Below are 19,776 nucleotides of genomic sequence, written 5' to 3'. Positions count from 1 at the left end.
ATTTCTTGGTAGATTTAAAAAGAAATCATTCAAAAACTGGAGTTTAAAGATGCATTGTTGTCACTGATGTTATTTGATGAAAAACAAATACCAACACCAAAAGTATGAAGTGATAAATATGCCACGACATTGCAAACAAAATTTCTAAGTAGTAAATGAAAATAAAATATAAGATTTCAAAAACTTTTTTTTTTTTTGCTTTCAAAAAATATTTTTGCGTTTGCAACACTCCAACCGAGTTTTAAGGCCACATAAAAAGAAAAGAATACAAATATTACGAGATTTAAAATCGCACAACGCATGTGAAAACATTTGTGTTGGAAACCTAAAAATTGTTTTTGAAAGCAAAAAAATTGTTGGTTTTTTTTTTAGAGTAAATCTTCGTGTTGTTCATTTGCTACTCGGAAAGTTTTGTTTGCAGTGTCTTGGCATATAAATCACTTAATTGAAGATAATAGAAAACTTGTTTTCAGAACAGACCTCCTATCAGGCCTCAACACCACCAGCTGTTACAAAAGGGTGACATTTTTGGATACTTTAAAATTAATTTGTGTAAAATTAAACCAAACTTTTTTTTAAAATGTTATGTTTTTCCCTAAAGCCTAGCCGAGCTGACTACTTTAACGTCAAAGCCCCGTCAGTGTTGTTGGAGCTTTTATGTACTGTAGATGCAAAAAAGAAGTTTAGAAAAAGCCCAGAAACTTTGCAGGCAGGAAGCACAGATTATTAGAGCTGATTTCCTTTCAGTCTGCGTCTGGCAGGACACTACGGGTGTCCTGGATGAGTTACCGTTATATCAGACTTTTCAACCCAACCAGGCCGTCTAAATCCAAAAAGGTTTATGAGGCCCACAGAAGGAGCTTTCAACAACTCCCAGCTGAAAACATGGAGTCTCCGCTGAAGAGGCACATAGGTGAGTTTGATGCAAGCTTGTAGGAGTGTTTCACATGGGCCTTCTACATCCAAAAGCCTCCTGTCCCCAAGGTGATAAAATGGTTTGTCCCCATCCTCACATCACTAAATGACGCGACTTAGGAAATGAAAAGGGAATGTTTGGAACAGAAGCTCACATTTCAGAGAAAAACGTATATTATGTGTCCAAAATACATGTATAGGGAGGGCAATAAATACCAGCACATATACATGTCTGCTTGATTTTTCAAATGTGCTGCTGACATCAAAAACAGACACCTTTATTGCCACTACATGCACAAAATCTGAATTTCCAGCATAGATCATGGCTGCCTGAGTAGTTGTAGCTGTCCTGAACGCAGAGGAACAAGCTCGACAGTTTTATACACCTGAATCCACTGGGCTTTCACTCAAACATTGAGAATGCAAAAAGGGCTAAATGTGTGACTGCTGCATCTTTCACAGACGGCTGTTTTCTTTACCGTGTGACATCTGATTCCCATTACCGACCTGTGAGAGGAGGGAGGCTCTTCAGACACCGGCTGTCCGGCAAATCCTGCAGAGCCGCTCAAAATCTCTTTCTGCGCGCAGATGCAGCAAAAGGTGCTTGTTCTTTGCAATACAGCAGAAGAAAAATCAGAAGAACTTCCAAACAGTGGTCAGAGACTAAATTAAAACTTACCCCAAAAAGTCGAAATAGAGGTGATTGTTTTGGCTCCTTGTTGGTGAAGACGATAAATGGAGCCCAAAGTGCTTCTTTCAAATAGAAGTTTTCTAATTAAGTTTTGTGACAAGATAAACATGAACTAACGACATAAAAATACATTTAAATTAATTTAAAAAGAAATGATCTGTATAATATTGCTTCAGCTCTAAAGGTCAACAAATTTATTGAAATAGAAAGAACTTTAATTGATCCCACAAGAGGGAAAAAAGCTGCTACTACGGCTCAAAAACAACTTATAAATAGCACTAAACACAATAAAAAACACAACATAGAAACATCTACACCACCATGTGGGGGGAAGAAGCAAAACTTAAAGTGATCATCTTTTGATCTATTTTTCATAGTGTTCCCAATTGTCTTTTAATTATTATTGTGCTGTTTTGAGTCAAAATAAAATAAAATAAAAGGAACCTGTGTCATTTTATAGGACATAGTTTCTGCAGAGCGGCAGGAGTTCATTAAAATTTCAAGTTGTGGGTGGGACTGTAGGCGGGGAGTAAACCCCTCCCACCCCCCCGCCTTTCTATAAATATAATATATATAATATTAATATATAATATAAATACCACTTTTGCAGGTTATAATATTAGATATTTATCCATTGCTTCCTTTGTGGTTGACTTTTTTGGTTTAATCCACTTAATTTCCATTTTGCAGACACTTCCTGCCTTCATATTTACCTCCGTGCAGATTCCTGCAGCAATGTGTCAAACTAAAAGTGTATGTAAACAATGTAAACAGACATGAAGAAGAAAAACTATTCGTTGGAATGAGCTGTCGACTGTTTGGTGATGATCCAGAAGTAGAACTGTGATGTGAAGCTGCAACCTTTTGACAGCTGCACATCAACCCAGTGATGTATGCTTTGGTGTTTACTCCTTTTATCCCTTGTGCTAACTTATGGGGTCCAGATGACCCAACCCATACATTGACATTACCCCTACCATGACAAAGGTGAATAAAGGTGGAGAGGATTTCATGTAATCCATGGACACCAGTGAAGATCACAAATCATTGAAGAAAAAAGGTTCAGCGCATTGTCTAGTGGGTCTAGATGACCCAACTCCCAATGTTAAGGTGCCTAGGATAGCACAAGGGTTAAGATCGTGACTAAAATTAAAGTCTATGTTATGGTTTTCAGACAGATATATATCACCAAACTGAAAAAAAAGGATTGTTTTATTAAAGTTAGGACACATAATCATTCACAAATCCTTTATTAAAGTCAAAATTGTTTTCAAGGAGTTTCTACAATGTCCTGTCTGCTCAGCAACATGGTAGATGTGTCTGTTCCACTCTTCACGTGCAGCTCATTGTTTCAGTGTGAGGTAGTTCAACAGGAAAGCCATACTTCAAGCGAAGGATTCTTCTAGCGTGTGGATGATAAATGGGTGTAAAGCTTCAGGGCTGGTGTGCTGATTTATGTCCTGCTCTTTGCTTGGATTGTAGGCTTCACAAGTGAAATGGATGGCCTGCTTGGGACAGATGCATCATGAGAAACAAGCTGCTGTAATCTGTGTATGATGTGTGTTCTGTCCCTCCAATCTCTTTATGTGACACGCCGCTGCGTTCATGCTTGTGCAGGGCTGAGCTGGGAAATCCAGTTTAAAGCGGCGGTTCAGCAGCTTGTAAGCCTGGGGAGGGAATTTTGACAGAACTGGATAAACAATTGTGTTTCAAAGGAGAGCTGTAAGCAAAGCAGGACCTGCAACTGGGTCTGAATGATTACATGGGGGACTTTGTGAAGTGGGGAACCCACCTGGGATCTTCAATATGTTTCATCCAGTCATGGTTTCCAAAGTCAGTACGAAGATTTTTATCCTCAGGTAAATCTTTAATCCTAACTGTCATTACAGGTGGATATGGGCAGTCTGCTGGTGAAAAATTGTCAAGCCTCACACAAAACTTAAAGATCGTAGACCACTGGGTGCCCGTCGCACAAAAATGTTAATGCACATTTTTTTGCTGCAGGCATGCTGCAGGCAACAGGTTGTAATAAACTCTTAAATAACATATAAGGGTAACTAAGGGTGACAGTAGGTGAGACTCATTTGTTCCACTTCCCGAAACCTGTGGAAGTGGAACACAGGTTTCGGTGCTGCTCCATGCTTGCGGCCTTACGTTAGAAATTAGCTTCACTACGGGCACACTAGCGTCAAAAAATGGTCTATTTTCAAACTTATGCCATCACTAGCTGCGTTCTTTTGACCATCAAATTGCACAAATTGGATTTGTGATAATAAATTCATCTAAACGAAAACACTAAAATTAAAAAAAAAAAAAAAATCTTGTATCTTTCGAAAAAAAGGTTTTATGCTTGGAGTGGTTATGAGACGTATCGAGATTGACAAATTCCGCAAAACCGCCACGGAAACAGTGAATGACTCAGACAGTGACGCCATGGCGCTTCTTGGTAGGAACTGGCTGTCTTGGACGCTGCACAGCAAGCGCCACAAGAGGTTCCACAGCCTCTAAGTGCCGTGGCAGAAATTTGAATATATCTGCTGTAAATCAAAGTATATTTCACATCCGTCAACCATGTTTTTGAATGACTTATTGCCTAGGTTGGTCTTCGTTTATTAGCTTTTATGATTTAATGGAAACAGTGTCATTGCAAAATTGTGTTTTCCACATTTCTAGAATTTCAATAAAGTTTTGCGCATATGTGTAATGGAAACGCAGCTTATAAAGGCATTCAACTATAAGGCACATTAAGTGAAACAAAAGAGTCAGAGATTGGTCCATCAGTCAGTCAGACTTTATTAACTGTGTTAACAGTAGGGCTGCATGTGCTGCGTATAACTAATAACTTCCAGAATCGATTTGATTCACCCTAAAAGAGTTTGGAAAATCCATGCCTTTGAGGATATAATGCTGTACATTTAGTCATCAATATATGTTTAAGTTGACCGAGCATTAGCATTAGGCGTCCGATGGGAAATTCCATTATACGTTAGCATCAAGCTAGCAGCCTTTGGTTTTACCGATGTAGTGTTATAACTACACTGTAGATGGATTAGAGTATATTAGTAATGTTCCATGAACCTTAAAATTGTATTTCATAAACTGTCTAGCAGTTTTAGACTTGTACACCATGATTGTTCCAAAACTCGATCTCGCCGAATCTCACGAGAGTGGCAGAAAAGGAAAGGCATCAAAGATTGACCTCTTCTTTAACGGATCGACTATTTATTTATTAAGTTGCATCAATTCAGATTGATTAATCGATTTTATCCACTCAGCCCTGGTTACCAGTAACTTTAGAACTCATTTGTAACAGTAACAGTTTTAGAAGGATGTGTCAATTCTTATGGTTCATTGCTTTGCCAATAGTTTAGCCAGTTAGGTTGATACCACCCAAATTGTGCATTTTGTGCAACAAACACCAAAATCCAGCGACCATTTTTAAAGACCCCATGCACTCACTTGTTCCAAGCTTATTTGATTTCTATTTGCTCCAGTCCCAACTATATGGGCTGTTGATGCACACAATGCAGTCCTGGAACTTGAGGAATATATATATATATATATATATATATATATATATATATATATATATATATATATATATATATATATATATATATATATATATATATATATATAGACTATCAGAGCGCAGTTTGTGTTGTCATGCTACTGGCACTTAAGTTTCGCCCACACACTCGCGCGTGGTCAGTAAAGAGTAGAATGCAGCATAAAGGCATCCAATGACAGCATCACCCATCACGTCATAAGTGCGTGTAACTTACATTATCCATACAAATACTTCATGATAAACCTACCACACACACAACAGTGGTACATTCTGACTTCTTGGTTCTTTTGTTCTCAGACACTGGTTATGTTTAAACATACCTGACAAGTTTGGACGGACGCTATCTGTCAAAGCCGGACAGGTGACTCCGCCTCAGTGACTATCAACTGTTTCTATGTACAACAACACTGATGAAGACAGAACGCGTCCGTCAAAACATGTCAGGTATGTTTAAACATAACCAATGCCTGAGAACAAAAGAACCAAGTAGTCAATAACTACAGACACAATGAACTTTATTGTATTGATGGTACATTCTATTTTCATGCATTCTATTACATGCATTAAGGTGGCTGCACAAGCGTCAAGAGAACTGCAAGACACACCTGCTCTCCTCTTGAGATGCAATGGGTCTTCTCAGACAACCCAAAAACCTGCAGCAATCGTGCGGGTCAACCCCTCTGTACTGGTGCATGTGACTAATTAACTGAGTGTTACATTGAGGTCTAGTGCTGACTTTTTACATCATTGGTACAACCATAATTAGTCTGCAGTAAATGGAGTAATTGTTTCAAAAAGGTTGATGTCAGTAATTGGCTGCAATTAGATTCAAACATCGAAAGTCTATGAAGCGAGCTTCTCAGAGGACATCAGGCTTGTCAGCAAAAGCTGGAGAACCTTAAATCCTCACGTAAGAACTGGACAGGGTCTGTATTCACAGTGAAAGCCAAGATACAGAACATTCCCCAGAGGTCAAAAACCTACACGTCCTTGCTCTGACTCAGCCGCTGCTGGCTCCACTCTCTGTGTACTCGAAAAGTATTTGCAAAAATCTCATATAAAAAAGAACGGATGATTTAATAAAAAAGCAAAAAGCAAAGGCAGGAGAAATCAAGGATGGATAAGGAACGAGTGATAGTGGGTGAAAACAGATGAGGGGGATGCAGCTTTCAGTCGGACCAGGTCAGTACCAGGCTGTGTGCTGGGCTTTGCTGTCACAGCGTGCCTTTCAACATTTGGTTTCCATAAAGGCCACATGGAAGCATTTATCTGGCTTAAAGCAGATCAGTGCACGCTGTCTCAAGCCTGTAACATTTGCTACTTGTTTTCCAGGTCTGCACTAATAAATAAAGTTTTTTGAAAAATATAAGCGTAAAAGGGAATATTTGGAAGAAAACCAGTAAAAAAGTCTAGTGCTTTATATATATATATATATATGAGAAGGTGACAGTCTAAAGGAGCAAAAGCTTGCAGTCTTGATACTTTACTTATTGGCAAAAACCTTGAAAACCATCATCACAAAGTTCTCCAGCCTTTAATTTGCGATTATGGACGACACTGTATTTTAGAGCCTTTTTTGTAAGTGGTATAGTTGTAATAAATTAATTCTCGCATCAGCTTTAATGCACAGCGTGAAAGAGGTTTTTTTTTTGTGCGCATTAGATGTCCTGCAAACACATGGGGGAGGGTTTTCACAGGTGCAGAAACCTAGCTGTCCATCCATCCCACCGGTGGACAGCTCCAAGCCTGCCAAGTACTTTACAATGAGCTACTGAACAAAAAAAAAATGGAAGAATTTCCTCTGTGGCTTTGTCTCCAACAAACACATCCCAGGCCTACAAGGTGCGTAAGTATGCTAATGTAGTGTGTTGAGAGCTCGTCTAAAGGCACGCACTCCTTTTTGAAGTGTTGACTCTCTTGATGCTTCCGCTTTATACTCCCAATCCTGTCAAATAATCACAACTCTGGAAGCAGGAGGAGTAAATAATCATTAGAAATCCTGAGGTAATGCTTCTGTCAGAGTACAAAGACAGGAGGAACTCAGAACTTCTCTGATGTTGAGCTAAATCAACCCAAGTCTTCATCCTGGTGTTGGTCGGTCACTGTTGTGGATCATCAATCCATAATCTTAATCTGAGAAAGATCTTAATTTATGCTCGCTGGTAGCTCCAACCCTATTACCTTTGGCAAGAGAAGATCAGATGTATATAGTTTGTGTGGGAGCCAATGGAGTGCATACCGCGCCCTCTGGTGGCAGGTAAGAGAACAGTTCCTATCGGAGCCGGAACAGCAGCTATAAAAGAGCAAAGACTTCAGGTTTCCAGCAGCTACTGGCTGACAGATTTCTACTAAAAGAAATCCCAATCTGATGATCCCATCTTCTAACTGATTTCTATAGACTTACAGGTTCAGTTGGAGTGTTATTGGTAAATAACATTTGGGAAAAAAACTTTTTATGGGATCCAGAACCCCTTTTTTCCAAAGCAGGAGCAGGAATGATGTGTTTGTACATTTGTGAATAGCCATCTGTGTTTTCGGATAATTATGAGGTGTGCACTAAAGCTAAATGGGAATTCCAGCTCGTTACTGCTGGGTGACATAAAGCCATTCACAGGTGTGACAACCCACCCACACACACACACACACAGATGACTTCCATGTGCTTGTAGAAAGGCTGGCATTGGTTTGTGTTTATTTGGATTTTTGCAGAGAGCGGCTGCACTGCAGATATAGTGAGATGGTAAACAGTTTACTTGTTTACATTTCGTTTTGGTTTCTTGAAATGTTTTCTGAAATGTTCATACTTTCTTTTTTTTCCAGAAACTGGAAAAGGACGTCACTGATTGGATGATGACGTCTGTCCATCATTTCAAACAAAAAGTTATTTGGCAGGAAGCGATACTGGATATGCTTCATATTAACCATAGAACTTTTTAAGTACATGAACATTAAAGACGCATTAGAAAAAACTCAAAGGTCAAAAATCAATCAGTGATTTCCCATAATAGCTATCTTTACTGGTTTCATATTGTGTTATGTTTTTTGACATTTTATTCGGATTTCTGGAAATTACTTTTGATTTCCGTAACGCATCATTTTTATTTTCGTTTCTAAAATGTCTTCTTATTTATTTTGCTTTTGGAATTTTCACCATGATCTTTGGGATGATTCTGTGTTGAGTGACATGTTGGTGTGATTTGCCCTTCAGGGCCACCGTAGCAACAGCTTCAGTCTGCGTTTCATTTAAGTGTGGAGTGTCGCTATCCGATCGTTCCCCGCATGTGTGAAAATACTTCTACTAAAGTATTTTACAGTCAGAGTATTGTTTTTCTTAATAACAGTACCTCTTAAAATCTTCATAATAATCAAAAAGTTTATTTTAATGTTGACCAATAAAAAGAAATGTTTAGGATCGGGACTGCTACTGCACATGTGAAAAATCAGAACACATGGCTGCATTTCACAAATGTACGAATTACAGAAGTAAATCTAAATAACATTGTCGAACTGTCCCAATGTTGGTCAAAAAGAGGAAGGGATGTGGGAACCGATCAGGTGACTTGGCTGCAGACAAGATGGACCCACCATCATCGACAGGAAACAGAAATTTACCAACGTCCCCTAAACATAACTGTTACCCACAAATGATGTGAAGGTGTGGAGTGAAACAAACGCCACAATCATTACAATAAATGTGCTGATTTTTACTTGAAATCTTCATAAATTAACATGCCAGATAACTGGCCACACAGACTTTAAGGAAAAAGGAAACACCCTTCAAAATAAAATTTAAAAAAAAAATGGACAAACATGAATCTCTCAAGTTTCCTGCCAAATAAGACAGATATGTATCAAAATAAAACAAAAAAAAGTGTTGTTTTAAAGTGACAAAAATATACAGAGGTGGTATATTTTCTAAAACAGTGCTGTTCAAAGCCAGTTCACCAGGTCCAAGTTCCTAATCACTTTTCTTTTAGATCTTATGTTTCTCTTTCACCGTCCTTTAAGAAGCTTCCATGTTTCCTCCGTGTTTATAAGAATGGAAAAATGAAACAGAAGAGGCTCCGTCACTCATCTCCTGCTGGAAGGTTTTCTTCGATCCGCTTGATGAACTTCATGCGGATTTCTGTCACGCCGTCTCCTCTGAGGGTGTCCTGGGCGAATTTCACATCCACGGCCATCTGGACCTGAAGGACGCCAAAGATTTCTGAGTGACAACAACACGTTCTGTCTCCGCACACCAGCGTCCTTCTGCTTGATGTTTGTTTGACCCTTAAATATCATCGAATTCAAATGTTTTCATTCAGTTGGGCGACAGTGTAAAGCCTGTTTTACTTGCAAAAACAGGAGATTTAGCTAAATCTGATCTGAAGAACATGTTTGTGAAAGTCTATTACGCCCACTAATCTGGAAATAGGTTACACAAGCGTGATCAGGCAGGCTGTGTGGACCACTGTTCAACACAAATGTGAAATAAATCCATGGTGATGCAGCAAATGACATCACAAGCAAGAAAACTGGGATCAAAGGAAGATATTCCTTTCACCTTAAATGTTCTAAAACTCTTCTACAGCTTTATTTGACACACAAAAACGGACTAAATAACTGAAAGGATGTAGATACAGATAAAGGTTGATTTTTTTAAAGACACAGAGGACCATTTCTAATGCGCCACGCCTACTTTTTGAAGTACAGCAAATCATGTTAATCACAGGAGTCATGATTAGCCCTCAGGTCTTTCAAATCAAATCCTGAGATTTGAGTAAAAACAAATTTAGATTTTAATGAAAAAAATTGTGAACGTCCAGGTACAGATAGGTAAAAAGCTTATTTTCAAAGTAGTAGTAAATTAAGTTCAGTTGCAGTTGTTCATTTCATAAACCTTTGATGAAAACTACATTTAAAAGAACTGAAATAATCACTGTGGTGATGTCTCACTACAAAATCTTGGAGTTGGTATAGAAAGAGATCCTTTTCGGTGGGATAAAGGTTTTATTTTCATTTCAATGATAAAAGTTTAGAAATTGATCAAAATATCACAGAAACGAGCTGACATCGCTCTTTTTATAAGAACTTCATCTGTTTTTGCCGTTTCTCAGAATACTACTTACCAGTCTTATTTATTGATTTTTTCTAAAAAGAAAAAACAAACTTTGAATAAAAGCTGGGAACTGCGTTGAATGGCCATTCACACCAAATGCACCCAATGTGCTCTAGGGGGCGCCGTTCCCCAACGCAAACAGATAAATCAAAGATTTGACAGCAACAACTCTATGACACGTCACTTCAAAACCACACTTGAGTATGTTCACTTTCCACATTGCCCATGGCATTCGGGATTTATTGACCAGAACTTTCAGTGAAGCCATCCAAACTTTGTTAGCTAAAATTAATGATTTTTTTTAAAAACTGATCCACGTTTCTGCACCAAACATTTAACTGTCCGTAAAGAATGTGACAAGTTAAATTATGTGATTGATCATTCAACATCATTTTGAGGATGTTATTCAATGGCGCCACTTTAATGATGTCAACGGTCAAGGAAACCATTTTTGTTTACTAAAGTCTCACTAAGTGGTCTATGCAGCAATTTGGTGACTCGAGACAAACATTTATTGCATTTTCCTCACCAGAGGGCGCTCTGTTGACGAATGCTCTATTTTCAAACTACTGGATGTGCTTTAAGGGAAACAAAAGTCAGAGAGAAGTCTGATATTCAGTCAGACTTTATTACCTGCGTTCACAGTAACTCTAGAACTCGTTTGTAACACGAGACACGTTAGCCGCGATGAAAATGCTAGCAATGGTTGTGTCCGAATTCATTCACTACTCACTATTGAGCGCACTCATCTTTTTGTAGTGCTGTCCGCGTCTACAATTTCAAAAGTGCAAGAAATGTAAACCACCAACGTTTTTATCTTCACAAGACAGTGGACTCATAAATGATCGTTTTATCAGCTTAAACCTAGCGCTCCACATACGTGATGCGACTGCGGCGGTGCGCATGTTTAAAGAGACGACAACATACAGTCACCGAAAGGAGAGCTAACGAACATGACCAAGTTTAGGCAAACGTTTACTCGCCATGTGGCGACTAACCCTCTAAGTTTTACACGCCAAAGAGGAAAAAATGCTCACAACTGGCGAGAGCTCGTTTCAGACCCTTCAAAATAAAAGTCTATTGCGATAGACTTTTTTTATTTAGAAAAGGTTTATCACCCAGCCCTAGTTCCAATCTACTCAAGTTAACAGGATCAACAAGAAAAGTTACACCAGATTATGAAACGGCTCCAATCTTTGCAGCTAAGTTGTCTCTAAACATCAACTTGTCTTTGGTTAAAGCAGCTGTGCTGGACTTACCATCTCCAGAGCTCCTCTAAGAGCGCCGCACAGCAGGTTGGAGTAGACAAGGGTGCTGTGGTTGTCTGGAAGCTCCACAAAGTCGGCCAGTGGGTTGTTTTCTAAGATGAGGGAGAATTCGTCTCCTGCTGGGCTCCAGTTGGTTACGCTTGGGGTGACTCCCAAATACATCTTAAATGCAACCTGGAAACAAAAACCCGCGGGAGAGAAACAGCTTGAAAGAATGTAGGTCAGGAGAGAAGTTTCTGGTTCAAATATGTTCAAACATTTGGATAAAGTCTGCTCTCTTTTGACAGTAAAGAAATGGTTTTGGTGATTTGGGAGTTTATCAAAAGGTCATGTAAGAATCAGAGCAAAAAACTTTCTTCTTTGGTTTTACTCTTTCCAGACTCCTGTCCCATTGTGCTCCTGCGTTTGGACTTTTCACACTTCATCACTTCATCCCATGAACTAGTGTGTGATTACATCTGTGGAATGACTCCCTAGGCTAGCAGAAGCAACACCTTGAAAGCAGCTGGAGTGACGAACGCAGAGTTCCAGGATGGTCGTGCTGGTGTGTCTTCTGTCTGAGTTAAGTTGGGAACGTTTGTTTTCCAAATTGATATTTGGGTTTAATTTCGATGCAGACAGCACTAACCAATGACATGTCTGGGTTGCCCTGATTGATTTCGTGTCATCTGTAAATACAAAGGTCATTTTGCATTGTTCAGGCTGAAACACATTGGTGAGAGCTAGCAGGGGGCCGGTGTGCCGGTGTTTGGGCAGATGTGCTAGTAGAGAAAGCATGGATCTCCTCAGCAGCTCACATTGCTGCGTTTCGGCTCCCATCAGGTAAGTGGAGTAAGTAGGAGGGCACTAATACCTCAGCGATCCAAGTTTACCACAGTAGATTGAAGCAAAAGTTGAGTAGCTCAAGGATCCCATCCATATCTGATAATTAGCTATAGATAGATGAACAAACTGTCTTAAATGTTCAGCCGACGTTTTTGTCTAATGCATGTACTCTGGTTGGTCTGAGGAGGGGCAGCCACTTTTTGGGCTGTCCGGGTCCGTGGAGAGTCGTCAAGAGGAGCGGCTGCAGCTTAAGTGGAGCGCAGGTATGTCTTGGAGCTCAAGCAGCCACCTTAAAGGACGTTATGAAAATGGAATGTGCAGTTGGCGTGAGGTGGTAAGGGGATTGTGACGTATTCGTAAGTTGGATGCACTTGTGAAGCACTGGTGATGCTATCGCACGGAGCTTCTCTTTACTGATTGTGCGCAAATGCTGCAGGTGATTTGCGACTCCAACCAGCTGCCCGTAGAAAGAATGTGCCTGAACATTTCCCTCTACAGGCTCACCGAGTGGTCTACGACCTTGATTTTTTCCCCGCAGACAGCATATATCCCCCTGTAAGACCAGTTAAGGCTAAGGCCTAAAACATGGATGTTGCTACCATGTTCGTGAAAAACTACAGCAGGGTTTACAAAAAGGAAAATATGAATCGATCTTTACTTGGAAAATACAATTTCTATTCATCAAATGGATCCATTAGAGCTCCTTTAGAGTAACTTTTCTCCAGACAAAAAAATTTTTTTTGTTAGCTTTTGAAGGAAATATTCTTTTTTTTTTTTTTTTTAAAGTTGAGGGTTGGGGTTAGAAAATGATGAATCCAAATGGAATCAAGCATTTTGGCAGTGAGTCCTGCTGTACTGTCAACTGCTTAATAACACTGTGCAAAACAGAGGATATCTTTAACTCTAATGTACTGTTGGATCTTGAAATGAATCTCAAAATTTCTGTCAGATGCTTATGTATTGATGGAATCACAACATGATGTGTCTACCATGTTTTATTACACATTTGTTTAAAAAAAATCAAGATTGTCTCCTCAACTTTGCTCTTGGAAGACATGAAAAATGCTTTGTACCATTAATATGACCTGTATAGTCTGTATAACTGGCTTAAAAATGACTTTTTTGTAATCCAAAATGATACTGTTGAACAATTTCTGCATGTTTTTTTTTCCTTCAAAACAACAGAAAAATATCAAACTCGAAACTGATGTTACATTTGCTACTATACTATAAGAAAGCTAAACAAATAGAAATGCCAGCTAGGCTCAATATCGATGGTATATTGCTTTATTTCAGATCAAATGTGTCTCAACCTTAACCCTCCACAGTCTCCCATCCTGTGTTCTTTTTCTTTAACCTCTATAAGCTATTTGTGAGGTTTTCCTCTTCCTCTCATCTGTTTCCTCTGTAACCTTTTCTGTTACCTTCGCGATGACATCAGCTGTTTCTCGGAAATCCTGACACCGGCCGACGCTGGAGCGGGCCAGAAAGTCTTCTATCAGACGCACACCAATGTTGTAACCCCTGGGAAGGAGAGGAAACGAATGAAAACAGAGACCAACCATAACCCTGAGGGGGAAAAAAAGGGAATGTGGAACATCCCAAAGACACACAATGATAGTACTAATCTAGCAGGACATGGCAGGGTTCAAGATTTATTTTGAATCACTTAAGCGGCAGATGAAAGGAAAGCTTTCCTAAACGCTGCTTAAATAAACCTGCTTTTCTTTATGCTCAGAAGGTCTACCTTTAACCATGTAGATGGCATTTTGCTAATTGAGAAGCAGTTTGCTACCTAGTAAGGTCAGTGAAGACAGCTTCCAGTTCTGATTTAAGCTTCAGGGTTCCCTTAAAAACCAAAAAAGCAAAATAAATCAAAGCAAATGTCTGTCATCTTCACAGACATTTCTTAGGCCCCAAAATTCCATGGCTCAACTTTATTGGAAGCGATAATTGTGCCCATCTCCGTCTTGTGAGCACATTGATCTTCAGACTCAAAAATAGATTCTTTCCCAAGGCAATAACCACGCTCAACTCCAAAATGCAAAGATAAAATCTGCCTATGCATATGTTCATATATGTATATCTGCTTATTGAAGTATTTATCCCGTGTAAACGTGTCAACACTCCCCCAATTTTTATTTATCCACATTCCCTTTGTACATTTTGACATGTTTTATATTACACTTTATTAGATTTCTTTTTGAACTAGAATGATGACTGCTCCAATTTCATTGTCCAAGTGGACAGTGACAATAAAGGCATATCTCTATCTATAAGAGGTGCTGACATTCTTATCTTCTAGAAAGCTGATCCAAATATGCCTTCTTAATGGATGAAGAAATCCCTCTGTCCACTTAAGTGAGAGTCAAGACAGTTTTATTTATTATTTAATTACATGCATCATGATTGCACATTGTAACAACTATGTATTAAACCAAACCGCTGTTATACTGATTAAAATGGAGTAAAATGCTGCATATTTGTGGCAATATCATTTAAAGGCACAACATTTTGCAGAATAATTTGATTGGTTTTTTCTTTGTTGTACTACAAGACCTTTAAATCATTTCAAAACTAAACATTGTACCGTAAATTCCGGACTATAAAGCGCACCCGATTACAAGCCGCACCCACCCATTTTCAGGTGTTTAACTATTTTTATACATACACAAGCTGCGTCGGAGTATAAGTCGCATGTATTAGGCAACACTGTCATCCTGACAAATCACGCCCTGACTCCCAGAGTAAGTGTGATTCATTAGCACACTGTGGGTGGAGTCAACTTTGCCTCAGGCTCATGCATTTGAGCATATCTACATCCGCCAAACAGCTTGGAGCTCTATTCTGTTCACAAGTTCCTCAGTTATGGTTTTTTTTATTTTATTATTTTACTTATTGACAATCTAGGTATCATACATAAAATTACAAACAGTTACCATATAATCAACATTACATCCCTCAGTTATGATGAGGAAATTTACATCCATGATTCCCCCATTTCCCATGAGTCTTAGGGGCTAAAGGCGGGGCCAATGCCCGGCTCGCCACACTGTTGTATGTGTTTAAGAATGAGCAAGTATCAGCAGTGCATGGAGGGGTAAACGGGAAAAGCTCTCCATCCGCTTGTGTCGCGGCAGCGTTATGGGAGTAACAGGGTTGGTCAAAAAAACACACCAGTAAAATAAAGCAGCGGCGACTGAAAAGCGCGCGCCTCAGCGCGATACACACGCCTCCGCGTTCGTTTTGTTGAACCATGACTGAAGTGTCTTAGACCTGAAGTGAGGTCCATGCTGTTTAGCTGCTTAGAGGTGTGTTGAAAAATAAATGACTTGTGTTTGGTGTTAGATAGAGAATTCAAACCATACACTGAGTCCGAAAGTACATACATGGCGGCCGCCAATTTAATCCACAAATTAGCCGCGTCACTGAATAAGCCGCAGGGCTGCAAGCGCAGGAAAAAAGTAGCGGCTTATAGTCCGGAAATTACAGTATATTCATGGAATGGCAACATTATGTGGTGTACAATTTTAATGTTCATGTTGATAATGTCAATGACAGAAATGCAAAAGAGCTCAATGCTGTCCTTGAAACCTTTGGTCTAATTCAGCATGTGAGTTGCCCCACCCACAGCAGAAGGCACACTCTGGACCTGCTCATCACAAAGGGGGTTAATATTTACAATGTCAGTGTGGTTGATGTCGCCCTCTCTGATCATTTCTGTGTATTCTTTGACCTGTCTGTTGCTCCCAAACCACCGCCTGGCCCTGCAGTTGTCCAGGGGAGACAAATAAATGAGAGCACTAGGGCACAGTTTGTAGAAATGATAAACCCTGAAAACGTCTCTGGTGCCAATGTTGATGAAATGCTGAATTCTGTTACTTCTAGCATCTTGAATGTTCTGGATGCCATTGCCCCTATGAAAGTTAAATTGAGAAAACATAGACAGAAAGCTCCCTGGAGGAATGATGATCTAGTCAGGGCACACAAACAACAGTGCCGCAGAGCCGAGCGAAAGTGGCGCAAGTCAAAACTCGAGGTTCATTATGGAATATAAAAGGCGGAGTTGTACGCTTACAACCAGATCTTATGCAGAACAAGGGAAAGGTACTTCTCTGAAATAATTGGAAGTTGCAGCAGCAACTCTCGTATCCTGTTCACAACAGTTAACAGATTAACTAACCCTCCAACCCAGCTACCAATAGAACTGGTTTGTACACCCAAATGTAATGAGTTTGCTGTATTTTTTAATGACAAGGTTCAGGGCATTAAAAAAGCCATCAACTCCACAACACATATAACTATCCAACGGCCACCTACTCACTCTAAACTGACTCACTTTGTACCTGTCACTGACCAAATTGTCCAAGAGACCATCACCCGTCTGAGCTCGTCTACATGCTGCCTTGATGTGTTACCCACTAGATTTCTAAAGTCTGTCTTGAACAGTGTGTTGCCATCAATTACTCAAATAGTTAACATGTCTCTTCAATCTGGAATATTTCCAGAGGCCTTAAAAACTGCAGTCATTAAACCCCTCCTGAAAAAGAGCGGTCTTGATCCCACTGTACTGAATAATTACAGACCTATCTCTAATCTGCCATTTTTAGGAAAAGTCCTTGAAAAAGTTGTCTACCAACAGCTCACTGACTTTCTCTTATTAAACAATTCGTTTGATGTTTTCCAGTCAGGTTTTAGACCCCATCATAGCACAGAAACTGCTCTTATCAAGGTAACCAATGACATCCGCCTGAACACTGATGATGGAAAAGTCTCTGTCTTAATCCTGCTAGACCTGAGCGCTGCCTTTGATACTGTTGATCATGGGATCCTTTTGCACAGACTCCAAGACTGGGTTGGCATCTCTGGATCTGCCCTAAGTTGGCTCAAGTCTTATCTGGAAGACAGGAAATATTTTGTTGAAATTGGGAGTTGTGTCTCAGACTACATGGGCTTGAATTGTGGTGTGCCCCAGGGATCGATCCTGGGACCCCTTCTGTTCAACCTCTACATGCTGCCACTAGGGCAGTTAATACGCAGTAATAACATTTCTTATCACAACTATGCAGATGATACTCAGATCTATGTGTCACTGACAACAGGTGAATATGGGCCGGTGGATTCAATCAGCCACTGCCTCCAACAGATCAGTGCGTGGATGCAGAACAACTTTCTCCAGCTAAACTCAGACAAGACCGAAGTTATTGTTTTTGGCCCACAGAAACAAAGAGAAATTGTCAGTAGCTACCTTCATTCTCTGTCTCTTAAACCCTCAAATCAAGTCAGAAATCTAGGGGTAATCATGGACTCTGACCTGAACTTTAACAGCCATATCAAATCAGTAACATCAGCGGCATTTTACCACCTGAAAAACATTGCCAAAATCAAAAACATAATCTCAAAGCGAGACCTGGAGATACTTATTCATGCATTTGTCTCCAGTAGGTTAGACTACTGTAACGGCCTGCTCACCGGCCTCTCCAAACGAGCTGTAAAACAGCTTCAGTACATCCAGAATGCTGCTGCTCGAGTCCTGACCAAAACCAGGAAGTATGATCACATTAGTCCTGTGCTCAGGTCTTTGCACTGGCTCCCTGTACCTCAAAGAATAGACTTCAAAGCAGCTCTGCTTGTGTACAAGTCTCTCCATGGCCACGCACCAAAGTACATCTCTGACATGTTAGTGCCATATGAACCATCTCGTACTCTGAGGACCTCAGGGACCGGCCTCCTGTTGATTCCCAGAGTCAGAACTAAACAAGGGGAATCAGCGTTTCAATATTCTGCAGCTAAAATCTGGAACAGCCTCCCTGAAGGCGTAAGACAGGCCTCTTCTGTGTTCATGTTCAAATCTAGACTTAAAACATTTCTGTTTAGCCGTGTATATGACTGAAAGGTCCTATCTGCACTTTTCTTTCCTTCCTTTCTTTTTAAATCTTTTTTTTTCTTTTCTTTTCTTTTAAAGTAAATTTTATGTTGATTATTTCTATGATGTATTGTGATTTGAATGCATTTTTCTGTTTTGTGAAGCACCTTGAATTACTTTGTGTACGAATTGTGCTATACAAATAAACTTGCCTTGCCTACAATGCAGACTTAAAAAAGGTCAAATAAGCGTAAAGAATAGCTCTTATTTATACTGATCTTTGTATTTATGTAACAAATGCATTTGACACAGCAGGAAACTGTAAGAAAAAGTTCTAGAAGGACTTACATTTTGTCCAACTGCTTATTGACTTCCTCATCGTTCTCGTAGTCTTTACAGAGCTGGGTCACCAAGGCCCCATAGGTTAATGTAAACAGCTCAGAGTTCTGCAGTCAATAAAAGGAAACAAGAAAATCAGACAAAGTTTTCAGTTTCAAGGTTTATTTGTGGTGGATGTTTTGTATATGCAAATATATTGATCTTATATAGAATTTATAATGCTAAAAAAAAACAGAATAATCAAATCAAATCATCAAAGCTATCAGTTAAAAAAGGTAATGGACCCCTTCCTTTGTAAAAGCTGCTGCAGAGCAAAAGTTACCATTGACAAAACATCTACATGTACATTCATACAAAAATACACACATTAAAGCCTTAAAATATAATTTATAAAACAGTCTTCTACTTTTTTCTTTTTAATTATTAAGCTCAGATCCTTTTTTACGTGGCATTATGCTAACCTACAGACGGCAGCAAACAATACTAAAACCTTGTAGATATTATATTTATGCGAAACATAACTGGGTATATTTCCTTTTATTTATTTTTTTAAGTAAATTAAAACACACACAGAACAAAAGGCAAACTACATAAAACCCGGACAAGTAAGTAGCTAGCTAGCTAGCTAGCACACTTGTAAACAAAACAAACTGCATTTTCCTTTTTAAGTAAGCAATAAGTAAATCTTGATGTTCTGATATTGTAAATCTACCACATAACACAGATACTTCATAACGACTGTTTGTTAAAAACTGATATAATTCAGATAACTATACAATTTAGCACGTACATTTTGACAGTTAGCACTTTGCTTGTTTAGCTAGCTAGCTAGGCTGTTTTTACTTCCGTCGGGGCCGCCTACCATCTTTTTGCTGTCTGTTGTTCGGTTGGATTGCCTGGACATTGTGGACAGCGTTACAGGCTCACGCTCACGGTAACTCCAGACTAATCCTTTATTTATTTGATTCTGGCTGAGTATTAGTTGTCGTTGTCGCCTGTCCAGACCCAACCGGAATAAACATTTAGCTTCCGGTATTCTTCAAAGTAAATGTTGCTGTTTTTATTTATTTATTTCTAAAAGGGGAAGTTGAAAATAAAAGCTTTTCATACATTTTACAACAATTAAGTTTATGAACGCTATATTGTGCTTTGAACTTATCATACATAGTTGAGATGCGCACTTGTGTGGGGGGAAAAATA

At 39.3% G+C, this 19,776-nt stretch overlaps 1 protein-coding gene across 1 annotated transcript; it reads right to left on the bottom strand.

Annotated features, from left to right (window-relative positions):
• Positions 1 to 8,530: 8,530 nt before the first annotated feature.
• On the bottom strand, positions 8,531 to 19,608 carry trappc3 (trafficking protein particle complex 3). Its single transcript, XM_004073867.4, has 5 exons — positions 19,439 to 19,608; positions 18,586 to 18,683; positions 13,796 to 13,895; positions 11,538 to 11,720; positions 8,531 to 9,364 (listed from the first exon to the last, which is right to left on the bottom strand). The coding sequence occupies exons 1-5, from the start codon at positions 19,478 to 19,480 to the stop codon at positions 9,245 to 9,247; spliced, it is 543 nt and encodes a 180-aa protein (XP_004073915.1). The 5' UTR covers positions 19,481 to 19,608; the 3' UTR covers positions 8,531 to 9,244.
• Between the last annotated feature and the right edge of the window lie 168 nt (positions 19,609 to 19,776).

The sequence above is a fragment of the Oryzias latipes genome, chromosome 11 (assembly GCF_002234675.1).
Source record: "Oryzias latipes chromosome 11, ASM223467v1".
NCBI classification, from domain to species: domain Eukaryota; kingdom Metazoa; phylum Chordata; class Actinopteri; order Beloniformes; family Adrianichthyidae; genus Oryzias; species Oryzias latipes.
The sequence above is the reverse complement of the archived record's forward strand: the minus strand, read 5'-3'. Positions and strand labels throughout refer to the sequence as shown.